At 39.0% G+C, this 18,005-nt stretch overlaps 1 protein-coding gene across 4 annotated transcripts in view; it reads left to right on the top strand.

Annotated features, from left to right (window-relative positions):
• The window catches only part of LOC101108016 (monocarboxylate transporter 1-like), a 38,878-nt gene extending 24,842 nt beyond the window's left edge, over positions 1 to 14,036 (top strand). For 3 of the 4 annotated variants that reach the window (XM_060412888.1, XM_027964875.3, XM_060412891.1), the window contains 4 exons: positions 3,268 to 3,528; positions 4,736 to 4,879; positions 9,538 to 10,404; positions 12,684 to 14,036. In XM_060412888.1, coding sequence (XP_060268871.1) covers positions 3,312 to 3,528; positions 4,736 to 4,879; positions 9,538 to 10,404; positions 12,684 to 12,931 — 1,476 coding nt within the window. In that variant the 5' untranslated portion in view covers positions 3,268 to 3,311 and the 3' untranslated portion in view covers positions 12,932 to 14,036. The remainder of the gene's footprint in view (positions 1 to 3,267; positions 3,529 to 4,735; positions 4,880 to 9,537; positions 10,405 to 12,683) is intronic. The other variant, XM_042252619.2, reaches the window with a different exon arrangement.
• The last annotated feature ends 3,969 nt before the right edge of the window (positions 14,037 to 18,005 follow it).

The following is an 18,005-nucleotide window of genomic DNA, read 5'->3' as shown; positions in this document are numbered from 1 at the left end:
CAGTGTGTGATCAAGTCCCATTAAATTCTAGACACTGAAAGCTTAGGTGAGCTTCCCTGGTTGGTGATACTCTGTATTGTCATACACTGTGACTTGGAGAAGGTGATGCTTCCATGACTTCATGGAAAGAGGATGATCAAAACCTCCACACTTGAACCTCTCCCAAACTCTACCCTGTGCATCTCTTCCTTTGGCTAATTTCAACCTGTGTCCTTTCCCCTGTAAGAAATCATGGGTATAATAGCTTTCAGTGAATTCTGTGAGTCCTGTAGAATTGCCAAACCTGATTTTGAAACCACCTCCCACCACACACCCCCACCTCCAATGCCTAGCAGTTGGTGTTAGAAGTGAGGTCAATTTTGTGAGGCCTGTTCCCTCTAATAGTACTCTTGCTGAAACTCTTTATGGTATTGTTGTTGTTTAGCCTGTAAGTCATGTCTGCCTCTCTTGCAACCTCATGGACTATAGCCTGCTAGGCTCCTCTGCCCATGGGACTTCCCAGACAAGAATGCTGAAGTGGGTTGCCATTCCCTTCTCCAGGGGATCTTCCTGAACCAAGGATTGAACCCATGTCTCCTGTATTAGCAGGTGGATTCTTTACCACTGAGCAACTCTTCATATATCACTACTAATCTTACAGAAATAAAAAGGGGATTATAAAGGGATACTATGAACAATTGCAGACCAACAAATTAGATAACCTAAATGAAATGAATACATTTATAGAAAAACAAACTGTTAAATGACTCAAGTTAGATACAGACAATTTGTATATACCTATAGAAAGTAAAAAGATTGACATAATCATCACACACACAAAAAACTACCCACAAGGAAAACCTGAAGCCTAGATGGCTTCACTGGTAAATTCTATGAAACACTTAAAGACAAACACAACTCTTATAAATTGTTCCAAAGAACAGAACACCTCCCAACTTATTTTTGAAGCCAGAATTACCCTGAAACCAAAATCAGACATCACAAGAGGAGAAAACTATACATCCCTTGTAAATATGGACATAAAAATCTTCAACAAAATGTGAGCAAACAGAATCCAACAACATTTAAAATGGGTTATATATCATGATGAACTGGGACTTATCTCAGGAGTACAGGAATTCATAAGTGGGTCAAAATTTAAAAGAGTCAGTTCAACCACACTGTATTAATAGAATAAAGGTCCCAAACCACAAGGTCATCTTAATAGATACATAACAAAGCATTTGCCACAACCCAATATCCTTCTGATGCTGAAGGACTGATGTTGAAGCTCCGATACTTTGGCCACCTGATACAAACAGCTGACTCACTGGGAAAGACCCTGATGCTGGGAGAGATTGAAGGCAGGAGGAGAAGGGGACGACAGAGGATGAGATGGTTGGATGGCATCACCCACTTGATAGACATGAGTTTGAGCAAGCTCCAGGAGTTGGTGATGGACAGGGAAGCCTGGGGTGCTGCAGTCCATTGGGTTGCAGAGTCGGACACGACTGAGTGACTGAACTGAACTGAACATCCTTCTTGATAAAAATACTCAACAACTAGAAATAGAAGGAAACTTCCCAAACTTAATAAAGTTAAAGTTAGTCACACAGTTGTGTCTGACTCTTTGCGATCCCATGGACTGTAGCCCACCAGGCTCCTCCATCCATGGAATTCTCCAGCAAGAGTACAGGAGTGGGTTGCTATTTCCTTCTCCAGGGGATCTTCCTGACCCAGGGATCAAACCTGGGTATCCTGCATTGCAGGTGGATTCTTTACCATCTGAGCTAAAGGGCATCTACAAAACCCCACAGCTAATAGCATACTTAATGGTAAAATACTGAAAGCTTTCTAAGGTCAGAAATAAGATGAGGATGTTTGCTTTCACCACATGTGCTGGAGGTTTTATCCAAGGAATTAGGCAATGAAAGAAAAATGTAAAATCATCACAGATTACATGCTTTTGTAAATAGAAAATCCTGAGAAATCCACAGATACTTATTTAAGCCCATTAGAACTAATAAATGAGTTCGGCGAATTTGGAGGCTGCAAAATTAACATCAAAAAATCAATTTCTAGACATTAGCAATGAAAAATCCAAAAGTGATATTCAGAAAACAACTTGATTTACAATATCATAAAAAATAATATTTAGCAATAAAATTGCTAATGGGTACAGGGTTTCTTTCAAGGGTGATAAAAATGTTTGATGTTAGTGATGATAGTTGATAGTTTTGTGAATATACTGAAAACCACTGAAATATAAAGTTTAAAGTTTTATTATATGTGAATGATATCTCAGTAAAGCTATTATTGAAACAAATAAGTTATGTCTTTATACACCAGCAACTAACAGAAGATGATTTTTTATAACTACTATCTATAAGAGTAATAAAAACACCTTGGGATAAGTCTAACAAAAGTTTGCAAACTCTGGGAGTTTTATAATTTTATAAAGGTTTTAGAAACTTTACTTCTATAAAAGCTTTATTTAAAAAACTTAGTCTTTTAGCTTCTCAAGCAGAACTCTTTCTGAGTTATTTTTTTTAAATCACTACAGCATCACTTTCTAAACTATATTTGAAGTGTTTAGTTAGAATGTGAGCTATTTAAAAGTTAATTTCTATGGATAGGAAGGTAGAATTTGTATTAAAAAGGAATAGTAAAATGTGATATTGTTACTGTTAACCATTTTATATCATTTATATCATATTGTCATTGCACAGTGTCAATACGGTACTAAATCTCTCCAGGTAATGTTAGGGTGGCCAGAAATATGTATGATAACATATTGTTAATTTTGACACAAAATAGAATCTGGTTTAAGTAAATCCAAGGAGAACTTAATTTCTCTAGACTGGTAAATCTGCTCTCAACTTCTCCCACCTGCTGGTAATTCATAATCATATTAAATTTCTTTTTCTAGCTATGTTTTTCACTAATGCTGGGGCTTAAGAAAAGGTGAAATCTTTGGTTTAAAACTACTAGTCTCTGATATCAGGATTCATTTTGCAGATTTAAACTGTATTGGCCAGCCATCATTTAGGAATCTTTCTAGTCACATAATAGTAAAACAACAAAAACTTAAGTCTAAGCATCTGGATGAAAAATAAACTTTACTGAGATAACTTTGCAGCCCATTAAATGAGAATCTAATGTTTGATCTTTTATTTAGAAAATTGCTATATGCCTTTATTTATTTATTTCATAAATGTAAGGGATTTTCTGGAAGTGCTTTGCTATTGATCTACTTGTTCTGTACTATTTTGATTTCATACCCTTTAGATATCTGGATTTGAACTGGATTTTAGAATTCATCTTTACTTACAATGCCACCATCAGATGGAGGTCCAGCTGGATATACCCCACCAGATGGAGGCTGGGGGTGGGCAGTGGTAGTTGGAGCTTTCATTTCCATTGGCTTCTCTTGTGCATTTGGCAAATCTATTAGTGTATTTTACAAAGAAATTGAAGAAATATTTAAAGCCAGCACCAGCGAAGTGTCATGGTTATCTTCCATTGCGTTTGCTGTCATGTATGCTGGAGGTAAGTACCCATGAAGGCTTGCTCTTTTAACTTTCAGTGGGTAGACAGAAGTTCTGTATTAAGTACTTTTTGCTCTTGATATCTTTATTAGTAAAAATAATTGAAATCTTAGTTATTGGAGTTATGTGATTAGAATCATATTTTTCATTCTAACAAAGTTACATAGCAATCGTGTTCTCTGTTGGGTCAGTTATAATATAAAACAGTGTCATTATAAAGGATAGCTTTCTTTAAAAATGTGTCTTGTGTTGGCTGCTGGGTATAGACAGGTTATTGATATTTGTACTTTAATCATATATCCTGTAAGCTTGCTAAACTCTGATTTCCAGTAGTTTATTGGTAGATTTCTTTTTCAAAAATTTTAGATAGACAAACAAATCTTCTACAAATACTGATACTTTGGTTTCTTCCTTTTCTTACACCTTTTTTCCTCCTGTCTTACTGCACTGGCTTGGACCTCCAGTATAATGTTGGAGAAAAGTGGTGATGGTAGGCATTCTTATTTTGTAGGCCTCCTTTGGTTTTGTTGTTGTTTTCTATGAGAAACAATATTTTAGGTAGTTTGTAGTAAATATGCCCTTAAGTCAGAAGTATGATCAGACTAGCTCATATATCTCATCAGTCGTGTATGTTTAAATTCCATCTAAAATTTTAAAACAAGGACTTCCCTGGTGGTCCAGTGGCTAAGACTCTGTGCTCCCAGGGCAGGGGGCCCAGGTTCAACCCTTGTCAGGGAACTAGATCCCACATGCCACAACTTACAGAGTTCATATGCTGCAACTAAGACCCAGAGCAACCAAATACATAAATTAAAATATTTTTTAAAAAAATTAAAATAAGCAAACTTGCTATATATATGTGCATAATATCCTAGATATATGAAGAATCCTTTAAGCACTTATAATCAGGGTACTTGCAGCCTCTTCTGCCTTAAAATAGTTAGCTTATGGTCTTTCATACTTCAGTTAAAACCCATCTCACATGTCCTAGGTATATAGAAGATGTATAATCAATACTATATTTTTTTTCCATTAGACAAACCTGTGACTCTGAAATAAAGACAGAAAGCACTATTCTTTAGCACTGGGTTCTGTCTGTTTATTTTCTGGGATAGCATGCTGTCGTGTCAGTAATGGCATGAGCAGGTGTGGATGGGAGGGCTGGGCTTCTCCTCTATATTGTTACTAATCTGTCTGTTCTCTCCTAGGTCCTATCAGCAGTGTCCTGGTGAATAAATATGGCAGTCGCCCCGTCATGATTCTTGGTGGCTGCTTGTCAGGCTGTGGCTTGGTTGCAGGTTCCTTCTGTAGCACTGTGATGGAACTTTACTTTTGTATCGGAGTTATTGTAGGTGAGTTGTACTAATGCCTTTTCAGGCAATAATTTCTTTGTGGACTATTTATAGTATCCATTTGCCAATTCTTTTGAAAAATGAAAGTTCTTTGTTAGAAAATTACTAGGTCACTATGTTTTTGAGCTGTTGATCATTAATTTAATAGTATTAGAAAAGCAATCTTTAAAGAAAGTTCACATTAAGTGTAAAAGTAATCATACCTAACGAGTGATTATTTTTTATTGAATGAATACAGTGAAAGAGAATTCTTTTTCTTTTTTTGTTTTTATAAAGAAGATAGCAGTGATAGGTAAAAAGTTGTTGAAAGGGAGGTCATTAACTGTTCCCACTCATTTCCCCTTCTGCCTAGGAAGGCACTGGCTCAAATTGGAGAAAGAGAAAATGTCAGATACATAGAAAGAGTTTTCTGATAGAAAAGCCAGATACATTTCAAAGGATAAAGGGCACACATGGGAAAACTCTCTTTCTAATAGCTAAATTAAGAAAATAGAACTGCTGAATATAAATACTGTCAACACCCAGAGCTCTACAGTTCAGAGAAAACTACCATTAATATTTTGATAACATGGGGGGTGAGGGATAAACTGGGAGATGGGATTGACATATGTACACTTCTATATGTAAAGAAGATAATTTATAATAATCTGCTCTATAGCACAATATTCAATACTCTGTAATAGCATATATGGGAAAGAATCTTAAACAAAAAAAAACAAGAGTAGATGTGTGTACATGTATAACTGATTCACTTTGTTATACACCTGGAACTAACACAACATTATAAATCAACTATACTCCAATAAGATTTATTTAAAAAACAATTTGATGCCATATCCACTGATTTTTCTATAGTTTTTCTATATGATTTTTATATAGTTTTCTATATTCTTTCTAAAAACAAAACAAAAAGTTTTGTTTTAAAAATTCTTCTATACACATAGAACTTTTAGAACAAAAAGGGATGAGATTAAGTGAAGTAAGTCAAAGACAAATATCATGATATCACTTATATGTGGAATCTAATTTTTAAAAATTATACAAATGAACTTATTTACAGAAACAGATATAGATATTGAAAAAACTTATGGTGACCAAAGGGGAAATGTTGAGGGGTAGGGGATAAATTAGGAGCTTGGGATGAACATACACACAGTACTGTATTTAAGAAATATAATGAACAAGGACAATAACACAAGGAATTCTACTCAGTACTCTGTGCTAACCTGTAAGAGAAAAAAATCTTATAAAGCATGAATATATGTATATGTAAAACTGAATCACTTTGCTGTATACCTGAAACTAACAAAAATCAGCTATACTCCAATAAAGTTAAAAAATTTTTTTAAAGGGATATTGTTGTTCAGTTACTAAGTCATGTCCAACTCTTTGTGACCCCATGGACTGCAGCTCACCAGGCTTCCCTATCCTTCACTATCTACCAGAGTTTGCGCAAACTCTTGTCCCTTAAGTTAGTGATGCCATCTAACCATCTCATCTTCTGTTGCCCCTTTCTCCTCCTGCCCTCAATCTTTCCCAGCATCAGGGTCTTTTCCAATGAGCTGGCCCTTTGCATCAGGTGGCCAAAGTATTGGAGCATCAGTTTCAGCATCAGTCCTTCCAATGAATATTCAGGATTGATTTCCTTTAGGATTGACTGGTTTGATATCCTTGCCATCCAATTCTTTGGCACTCAGCTTTCTTTATGGTCCAGTTCTCACATCCATACATGACTACTGGGAAAACCATAGCTTTGACTACACGGACCTTTGTCAGCAAAGTGATGTCTCTGCTTTTTGATGTGCTGTCTAGGTTTGTCATTGGAGAAGGCAATGGCACCCCACTCCAGTAACTCTTGCCTGGAAAATCCCATGGATGGAGGAGCCTGGTGGGCTGCAGCCCATGGGGTCGCGAAGAGTCGGACACCACTGAGTGACTTGACTTTCACTTTTCACTTTCATGCATTGGAGAAGGAAATGGCAACCCACTCCAGTGTCCTTGCCTGGAGAATCCCAGGGACAGGGGAGCCTGGTTAGCTGCCATCTATGGGGTCGCACAGAGTCAGACACAACTGAAGCAACTTAGCAGCAGCAGCAGCAGCAGCAGCAGCAGCAGCAGCAGCAGCTAGGTTTGTCATAGCTTTCCTTCCAAGAAGCAAGTATCTTTTACTTTCATGACTGCAGTCACCATTCCATAGTCATTTTGGAGCCCAAGAAAATAAAATCTGTCACAGTTTCCACTTTTCCCCCTTGTATTTGCTGCGAAGTGATGGGACCAGATGCCATGATCTTAGTTTTTTGAATGTTGGGTCATAAGCCAGCTTTTTCACTCTGGCTGAGGTGGAAGATGAGGTGAAAGACCCTCATCTAGAGGCTGTAAAGTTTCTCTTTGCTTTCTGCCATTAGAGTGGCATCTTCTGCATATCTGAGATTGTGATATTTCTCCCAGCAATCTTGATTCAATCTTTTGAGTCATCCAGCCCAGGATTTCACATGATGTACTCTGCATGTAAGTTAAATAAGCAGGGTGACAATGTATAGCCTTGACATACTCCTTTCCCAATTTTGAACCAGTCTGTTGTTCCATGTCAGTTCTAATTGTTGCATCTTGACCTGCATACAGGTTTCTCAGGAGGCAGGTAAGGTGCTCTCGTATTCCCATCTCTTTTAAGAATTTTCCAGTTTGTTGTGATCTACACAGTCAAAGGCTTTACCATAGTCAATGAAGCAGAAATAGATGTTTTACTGGAATTCCCTTGCTTTCTCTGTTATTCAATAAATGTTGGCAATTTGATCTCTGGTTCCTCTGCCTTTTCTAAACCCAGCTTGTACATCTGGAAGTTCTCAGTTCATGTACTGCTGAAGCCTAACTTGAAGGATTTTGAGTATTATGTTGCTAGCATGTGAAATGAGCACAATTATACAGTAATTTAAACATTCTTTGGCATTGCCCTTCTTTGGGATTGGAATGAAAACTGACCAGATTATGTGAAATATTTGTAACCAGTTTTTTTTACTTAGTAATACATCATGAACATATTAATAGCTTCCCCATCTCAGTAAATATACTTTAGCAGCTATTATTTTTTCACTGGATAGATGTACTATAATTTATTTCACTTTAATTGAAGGACATTTAGATTGTTTATATTTTCATTCTTAATAAACAGTGTTTGTACGATAGTGCCTCTGTATGCATCTTTGAAAATGATAATTTTCTTTGGATAAATTGTAGAAGTGCAACTACTGGGGGGAAGAAAAGGTTTTTGATACGATTGGTCAATTAATCTTTAGAAAGGTTTTAATAATTTACAGCCCCACCTGCAGGACCTGAGATAATGCTAATAATAGGTATTATCTTTTTAGATCTATACTTTTACTGCATTAAAATTTTAAATATTTAAATATTTTAATTCATCTGGAATATTAGAATAACACAAAGAAGGAATAGAACTTTATTTGTTCCCACGTGGTTATTCAACCTGTTCATTATTTCATGTCATTAATTTACTCAGCAAATATTCATTGAGTCCCTAACTATATGCCAGGCACTGGTTCAAGCTCTGTGGGGAGACCAACATGACAAGCAAAATTCCTGATCCTTAGTGGAGGGAATCAGACAATAAACAGGCCAATAAATAAATGAATAAATAAGAAAAATTCAGGTAGTAATAAGTGCTTTGCAAAGACTTAAAACAGAATTTGATAGAGAAGGATTGAATGGCCCCTAAAGGGAAGGAGATTGTGATTTTGAGTTGAGATCTGAATGATAGCCAGGAGAAGGCTTTGTGGAAACCTAGAGTAATAGTTCCACTTTGCACAAAAAGAACAGACTGAAGTGAGGGCAGGGAGGCAAGTCATAGGACCTCTTAATCCAGAGTGAAAAGTTATGGACAGGCAGTCATTAGAGAGATGGAAATGGGCAAGCATCCTAACCTGGTTTACCTAGTAGAAAAGCAAGATTGGAAGACCACTTAAAAGGTTATCAGCATAGTTACTGTCCCAACCCCATTAGCTGAAAAATCCATTTTTTCCCTATTAATTTAAATGTATCTTTTGGTTCTATTTCTGGATTTTCTTCCCACTTTTAGAAATCAGTTTTTCAATTTTGAGTAAGTGTTTTGTTCTATTACTATAGCTGTACAATATGTTTATTTATTTGTTAGGGCAGGCCCACCAATTATTTATCCTTTTCCAATAGTTCTAATACATTTGTAATTATGAAATTAGACAAAGAATCTCTATTGTTCTTTTTGTTGCTAAAGTGAAAAGAATTGTTTTTAATAATATACATTTTTTAGGGACTTCCCTGGTGGTGCAGCGGTTAAGACTGCACACTTCCACTGTGGGGGGCATGGGTTCCGTCCCTGTTCAGGGCACTAAGATCCTGGAAGCCACATGGCATGCCATACACACACACACACACACACACACACACACACACACACACACACATGCGTGTGTGTGTATAAATCTAGTATTTGCTGCATAAAGAGATTTTATGTCTGTATTTATTTGATAATAGTCCACTTCATGACCTAGTAGTTACAATAGCCTCTCATGATTTTGACCTCTTTCCATGTCAGTTCTTTCCCTAGTTAATCATTTCCAAATATGTTTCTGATGGTATGTGATTGTTTTTTCTTCCCCTCTCCCCAGGTCTTGGGCTTGCCTTCAACTTCAGTCCAGCTTTGACCATGATTGGCAAGTATTTCTACAAGAAGCGGCCGTTAGCAAGTGGACTAGCCATGGCAGGCAGCCCTGTGTTCCTCTCTGCCATGGCCCCACTCAGCCAGGCTCTTTTTGCTGCCTTTGGCTGGAGAGGAAGCTTCCTGATTCTGGGGGCCCTCCTACTAAACTGCTGTGTGGCCGGAGCCCTGATGAGACCAATAGGGCCCAAGCCAACCACTGCAGAGAAAGAGACGTCTAAAGAATGCCTTCAGGAAGCTGGAAAATGTGATGCAAACAAGGGGCCAGGTATTCCAAAGACAGGAGTTAATGGCAGAAACTCCCCAAAGGAGAAACAATCACTTTTTCAAACAGTTAACAAACTTTTGGACCTATCCTTGTTGAAGCACAGAGGCTTCCTGCTGTACCTCTCTGGGAATGTGATCATGTCTTTTGGGATGGCTACGCCTTTAGTCTTTATTAGCAGTTACGCCAAGAGTCAACATCACTCTAGTGAGAAGGCTGCCTTCCTTCTCTCCATCCTGGCTTTTGTTGACATGGTATCCAGACCTTGTATGGGATTTGTAGCCAACACAAAGTGGGTAAGACCACGAATTCAGTACTTTTTGGCTGCTTCTATTATCATGAACGGAGTATGTCATATGCTAGTACCTTTATCTTCCAGCTACATAGGGTTCTGTGTCTACTCCGGATTCCTTGGATTTGCTTTTGGGTGGTTTGGTGCCGTACTGTTTGAAACACTGATGGACCTTGTGGGAGCCGAGAGATTCTCCAGTGCTGTGGGGTTGGTGACCGTTGTGGAGTGCTGCCCTATCCTCCTGGGGCCACCAGTTTTAGGTACAGTATGTCTCCCAATTTCTATGGTTCTATTAACATAAAACAGGCAGAGAAGGTTGGGAAGGTGATGGGAAGCAGAAGTCAGTGGGCTGCTTGATAGTCCTCATTTCTGTACCCTCAGGGCTGACACAGTGCTTGGCACAGCAATTGCTCAAATACTTGTAGAACTGAATTAAAGTGAATCCTCAAGCTGAAAGAGGAATAAAAAGCTATTATAAATTTAAGTATTTCTAATAATTTTCCTGATTAAAAAAAATCCTAACATTTACTGTAGAAAAATGTATAACCACCTTTAGAATACTGTTGGTGATTTCTTTTTAATTGTGGAATTTATTTCAAAAGTAATATTTAAAATAACAGTAGGTACCAGATGAGGGCTCACAGTGTACCAGGGACTGTCCTAATCGTTTCTATATTCTGTCATATATTGCAAGACTATGATATCAGACTATTATTGTTCCCACTTTAAAGAAATAGAGGCTTTTGAAAGTGAAATAACTTGCCCAGGATCACACAGCTAAGAAGTGACCATAAAACCTGAGGCATTATTCTCTCAGTCAGTGCTAAACAGTTTACATTTTTAAATTATCATTAATACAAAATACAACAATAATTTGGACTTCCGGATGTGATGCATGTTTTTGAGATTATGTACTATAAAGTTAAGAAGGACACGTAATGAAAGACCCACTATCGACCTGGCAAAACTTTTCCACCTTCTCTCCTCCATAAGATCTTACAGAAGAACCCCAATTGAACTTTTATGGCCAACCCAGTATATCCAAGGAGATTCCAAATCCTGTTCGTTTTTCGCTTCCTAAATCTCTTTCTAATCTGCTCATTTTTTCCTCCATCACTACTACTGCTCTTATCCTAATCTCCGATCTTCTATCAGTAGCCTTCTAGCTTTACCCATATCCACTCTAGCTATTCTCCCGTCTCTTAGAACACTCCAGTTGCTTCCCGCGTTCTGAGGGTGAAGATGAAATTCCCTACTGTGGCTGCTGGTTCCTGCATAGCCTGGCGCATCTCTTTCTCCAGCCTCACTTCCTACCACCCAGTTTGTTTTCTCTGCTGCCCCTCTCACACCTGGTGTTTCCCCGTCCCACCTGCCTTAGCACTGGCTGTTCTCCGCCCAAATCCTTTTCCCATCTCCTTTCTCCTAGGTTAACTCTATCCTCCTGTAAGTTTTGGTTAAGTTTGCACTGTAAAACAGCCTTCCTGACCCTCCTTGCTAGCCCCAAACCCCTAATTTCTGCCTTCAAGCACACCTGTAGCACTTGTGACAGTCTGTGTGGTTATTGGATTAACATTTCTCTTCTCCACTGAACTGTGGACGTTACCTCTTTTGCTCACTCTTAACTCAGGGCTTAGCAGACCCAGGGCTGTACTGATATATAGAAACTAAGTATTGCTAAGTGAGTGATGCCCTGCATTGGAAAACCATATGGAATCATATTTGAATTGGTTATTGTAGCCTTTATATGTGTCAAGTTTTCCAAAGTTTATTTCTTAATACTAGTTTGATGAGTTGCTAATAAATTTTACTATAGTGAGGATTCAATAAGTTTCTTGAATATCAGACCTCATAAAAACTTGAATAGAAAAGACTATGATGTGTCATTTCCAAATTTACTTGACTGTGCAAATGTTAGGGAGGTAGCCTGAAGCACAGAGGTTATGGGTGCATGCCTCAGAGTCAGACTCGCTGGGGTTAAAGCCAACCCGTTTCATTTAAAGCTTTGTGACCTTGGATGACTTCCTTAAAGTTTCCGTACTTCAGCTTTTATGTTATACAGTGGAAATGATGATAGAATCTTCCTGGTATGAGGTTAGAATGGTGGAAAGTATTGCTGTTAGTTAATGTTTTAGCAGAGGATGAGTGTCCCTAGGAACATTCTTTGGGAAAAGTTGATGTCAGAAAAAGTGCATTGGCCTGGGAGACTGGAATTAGCTCTGTGGCCTTGGACAAGACTCCTAAACCTCTTTTGAGCAAATTTTTCCATTGGATATTGAGAGAATTGATTCTAGGTGATCTCCAGGACTTTCCCAATTCAAATTTCCCAAGATTTAGTTATTTTCAAGTTGCTAAAGATAACAGAATGTGCAGGGACACCCCAAAATCAGTGTGACATCATAAACGAAAGATCATACAACTTTGAGCAGTTTCTTTTTAGACTAATTTGTCATTTATGGGCTCTTTGAAAGGATCCTTAACCTTTATTTGGGAAAGGGTATAATTGTTTACCCACATAACTTATTTTTTTTTACATCCTTAGGTCGTCTCAATGACATATATGGAGACTATAAATACACATACTGGGCATGTGGCATAATCCTTATTGTCGCAGGCATCTATCTCTTCATCGGCATGGGCATCAATTACCGACTTGAGGCTAAAGAACAAAAGGCAGGAGAGAAACAGAAAACAGAAAGTAAAGAGATGGAACCAAAAGAAGTTATTAAAGCTGCTCAGTCTCCAGAACTGAAAGGCACAGAAGAAGGACCCAAAGAGGCAGAACTTTGAGGCTGAAATCAGGGAGAAACAGAAGCTTTGGAGCAAAGATACATGAAAAATGCTACTGAATCATGTTCTACTCTTGGTGCTCACCACGGACAGTGGACACTTGTGTAGAAGTCGGACCAGGTGTTCACTGATGGAACTTTTATTCCTTCCTTTACACCCACTTACAGTCACACTTTTTAGGGGCAAGGGACAGTTGCAGAAGGTGACAGAAGGAAATAGCTTTTATTTGAAGTCATATTTATTCAGGTATACTTATATACTATTCACACTCCTTTTATAAATTTTAATGAATTTTGACAAAGTTCTTTTGTCAAATAACTACCATTCCAATGTAGAACATTTAAAACAGCCAAGATAATTCCCTTCTGCTCCTTTGCAGTCAACTCTCTCCTTAACTAAAGCACCTGGTACCTACTTCCCCTATGCCTGCATGCTCAGTAGTGTCGACTCTTTGGGATCCCATGGACTATATAGCCCACCAGGCTCCTATGTCCATGGGATTCTCTGGAGTGAGTTGCCATGCCCTCCTCCAGGGCATCTTCCCCACCCAATTCATATCTCTTGGCATCTCCTGCATTGACAGGTGGACTCTTTACCACTGTGCCACCTGGGAAGCCTATATGAAATGACCTAGTATGTAACTGTGGCATGATAGCATATATTTGATCTTTATCCTCAGTTCCTGGTATAGAGCTCCTAGAACCCTTGGAACCTTGGGAGTGATGAGTATCTTTTGCATGCTAATTAAGTGACTGGTGGCTGGAGACCCCCTTCTTAACTTCAGGATGGGGGCTAGTCTATAGAGAGGCCAAGGCATGATTGGCTCTTTCAGCCCCATGACCTCTGGGGAGGGGAGAGGGACTGGAAATTGAGTTCAATTATTAATGTCCAATAAAATAATCAATCACACCGATGTAATGAAACCCCCTAAACTACAGAGAGCTTCCTGGCTGGTGAGTACCTTAAGGTACTGGGAGGGTAGTGTGCCCAGATAAGACATGGAAGTTCCCTGCCACTCCTCCCCTCCATATTTTGCCCTATGAATCTCTTCCATCTGGCTGTTCTGAAATGTATATTATATAATAAATCACTGCATGTAAGCAAAGTGTTTCCCTGAGTTCAGTGATCCATTCTAGCAAATTATCAACCTTGACAAAGGATTCGTCACAAGTACAGGTGGCAACCTGGGACTTGAGAATGGAATCTGAAGTGAAGGCAGTCTTGTGAGACTAAGCCTTTAAATCTGTGGAATCTGATGCTAACTCTGGGTACTTTATGTCAGAATTGAACTGAACTGTAGGACACCCACTTGGTATCTGGAGAATTGGCAAAGTGGTTGTTGGTGTGAAAATAACCCACACATTTGGTGTCAGAAGTGTTTGAGTAAAAACAGTTGGGAGTAGCCTTCAGTGTCTGACTTCACAATAGCGTAATGTTTTATGATCCATCCTGTTGTTGCATTTTTCAGTAATTCTTTGCTTTTTATTGTTGAGGAGTATTTGTTGTTGTTTTGTTGTTTAGTGGCTAAGTCATGTCTGACTCTTTTGTGACCCCATGGACTGTAGCCCTTCAGGCTCCTATGTCCATGAGATTTCTCAGGCAAGAATACTGGAATGGGTTGCCATTTCCTCCTGCAGAGGCTCTTTCTGACCCAGGGATTGAACCCAAGTCTCCTGCACTGGCAGGCAGATTCTCTACCATGGAGCCACCCAGGAAGCCCATTTCTTTGTGCAGATGTTCCATACTTTGTATATCCACCAGTTGGACATGTGAGCAGTTTCCACTTTTTAGCTGTTACAAGTTAAGATGCTGTAAATATTCACATAGGGGTCTAGCGGGCATATGCTCTCATTTCTCTTGGGTAGATGCCCAGCACTGGAATTGCTGAGTCATGACAAATGCATGGTTAACTTTGTAAGAAATTATCACACTGTTTTCTCAATGGCTATCCCATTTGCTAATCTCACTAATGATGTATGCAAATTCTAGCTATTCTGCATTCTTGTCAGCACTTGGCATTGCTGATCTTTTTAATTTTAGTTGGAATGTAGTGGGTGACATTTCCTTGAACATGAATGATGTTGACCATTTTTTCATGTGTTGCCCTCCATATACTTTTAGAGATTTTTTGTTGTTGTTGTGCTGTGTGACATGTAAGATCTTAGGTCCCCAGCCACGGGATGAACCCCTGTACCTTGCCGTGGAAGTGCAGTGCAGAGTCCTAAGCACTGGACTGCCAGGGAATTCCAGAGGTTTATTTTTTTAAGCTTGACATTTAACAGTCAAAAGTATTTAGGTTCCTTGAGTTTTTATCTTTCAAATTCTTTAGATGACTTTGCGTGGCATATCTGATAGTGAAATGAATAATGTATTTGAACATCTTTAAATGTGTAGAGTATATTTAAATAGATGGTTATGAAGTCTCATAGCATGGAAAGATCCTTCTGTTATAAGCATGATACAATGTTAAGTGAAAAACACAGAACACAAACTAGATAAGTATATATAATATACTCTTGGGGGGGAAAAAGGAAAGGGGAAAACATAAAATTCCAACCATACTTGTGCTGGAATGGTGACTTTTACCCTATATCCATTTTCCTTAATAGGAATGTGATTGTTATCTTTTCATTAGTGACAGGAAAAATAGATTTGAAATAGAAGAGTTGTGACAAAAGGAAATATCTCCTAAGGAAATCAAGCTAATGATTATTATAAGCCATTGTCTGTTTGTCATTTAGAGTTGCATTCTGGTGAAAGGGAGGTGAGTGTGACATGGAAGCCACGAGCACAGAGCACAAGGACTTCCCCGGTGGTCCAGTGGCTAAGACTGTGTGTTCCCAATGCAGGGGGCCTGGGTTCAATCCCTTGCCAGGAACTAGATCCTACACGCCACAACTAAGAGTTTGTATGCTTCACCTGAAGCTCTTACATGCTTTAACTAAAGATCCTACACGCTGATCCCTCGTGCCACAACTAAGACCTGCCTCAGCCAAAAAAAAAAAAATATTAAAAACAAAAAACATTAAAAAGAGCACAGAGCACAGATAGCCTCAAGGCGTGGTTCTCCTGGTCCTGGACAAAGCTGTAGGGTGTAGAGTCCACAGGCCACCTGTGCCAACCAGCACTGCCTCCTTCCTGCAGACAGCATTCCTGTGATTCCCCCTTCAGTCACCATTCAGCTGCAAATGACCATTTAACTCAGGAAGCCAGAGCTGTCAGTGCTCACAGCATTATTGAACATTAACTTATTGAGATCAGCATCAGAGAAAAATATGGTGATGTCATAAAAAGACAGGATGATATGGGCCAAAGGAGGAAGTCTACCTCTCTACACATCCATTCAACAGATATTATTGAGATTTACCATGTCTGAGTTGTCAGTTCTAAACAGGGTTCTAGGTATTGAAAATTCATTAGGGAGTGAAACTCAGCAGTCTGTGTTCTATGGATCTTACTTTCTGGTAGGGGAAGGCAAACTGAACAGTAAGTTGAAAGGGAAACAGCAGTTTTCAGAATAGAGCAGTGGGTAAAAGATCATTTATTCATTTATCTAAGCAGCGTTTTTTGAGCATCATCTAAGTACCTATTTGGGGTTCCCTGGTATTTCAGCTCGTAAAGAATCTGCCTGCACTGCAGGAGACCCTGGTTCAATTCCTGGGTCAGGAAGATACCCTGGAGAAGGGGTAGGCTACCCTCTCCAGTATTCCTGGGCTTCCCTGGTGGCTCAGCTGATAAAGAATCCGCCTGCAATGCAGGAGACCTGGCTTTGATCCCTGGGCTTGGAAGAGCCCCTGGAAGAGAGCATGGCAACCCACTTCAGCATTCCTGCCTGGAGAATTCCCATGGACAGACGTGCCTGGTGGGCTGCAATCCATGGGGTCACAAAGAGTCGGATACAACTGAGGACTAAGTACAGCACAGCACAGGTACCTATTTGCTGGATAGCAGGGATAACAAAACAAAAGTCAGTTCCTGGCAGCCCCAGCTTCTAGTCTAGTGGGGACGATGGCACAGTAAGTGCTGTGATGAGATAACATATGAAAAGGCAGCTATTGGGAGGAAGCCTAAGACTATATCAACTCTTGAGTCTCATAACAGAAGCATAATATAATTGTTGTGAGGATTAAAGTGCCCAGCATATAGTTTTAGTCATTTTAGTAATGAAATTGGAATCTGCTCACACCCTGCAGTGCTGGGAGGGAAGTGTATGTTTTATCATTAACCAGAACAATAATGGAAGAGAACTGCTGGTAACACAAGTTCATGGTCTATGAAGCCCTTCTACATGCGGTTTATTATCCAACCCCTACAAAGCCCCAGGGAGGTAGCTATAAGTAAAACAACACATGCAATATCTTGGATTAGGTCCTGGAACTAAAAAAGAACGTTAATGGAAAAATTGGTCTGTGGTTTAGTTAATAGGATTGTCCAATGTTAACTTCCTAGTTATGACCAACGTTCCATTATTATGAAAGAAATTAACATCAGAGGAAGGAAAACATGTATAACTAAATCACTTTGCTGTATACCTGAAACTAACACAATATTGTGGATCAACTATGCTCCAATATAAAATAAAACTTAAAAAATTTTTTTTAAATCTGAGAGCTAGGTGAAGAGAATAGGAACTCAATGTGCCAACTTTTCTATGAATTTTAAATTTCAATGAAAAGTGAAGAAAAAAAGTACACAACACAGCCCTTCATCCTAGCAGATCATCCGCCCTCAAAAGAGCATAGCAGCTCAGGGGCATGAAAGCTCTACTCAGCTACCTCAGTAGAGCTGAAGGTACAGACTCAAGAGTGGATGGAAACTCTGGGAAAAAACACTAGAATGGAAGAGGTGAGTCCTTGGTAATCTTGGAGGGTAAACAGTGGCCAAAGAAATCATTCAAGTCCTGCACCAAAAAGAACAAGATGATTCCTGGTCTCCGGTGTATTCATAATCTGATTTACAGTCTTTATTCTTGGCACCAGAATTCATAACATGGTTTCTTCATTTGTGGACTTTCTTTCCTACCATGCTTTACTATTTTAAGAATTAAAAGAGCTTGCATTACTGAGCTCCTGCT

This window comes from Ovis aries, chromosome 1 (assembly GCF_016772045.2).
Source record: "Ovis aries strain OAR_USU_Benz2616 breed Rambouillet chromosome 1, ARS-UI_Ramb_v3.0, whole genome shotgun sequence".
Classification (NCBI taxonomy): domain Eukaryota; kingdom Metazoa; phylum Chordata; class Mammalia; order Artiodactyla; family Bovidae; genus Ovis; species Ovis aries.
Note: the sequence above shows the minus strand (reverse complement) of the source record. Positions and strands in the feature narration are given on the sequence as shown.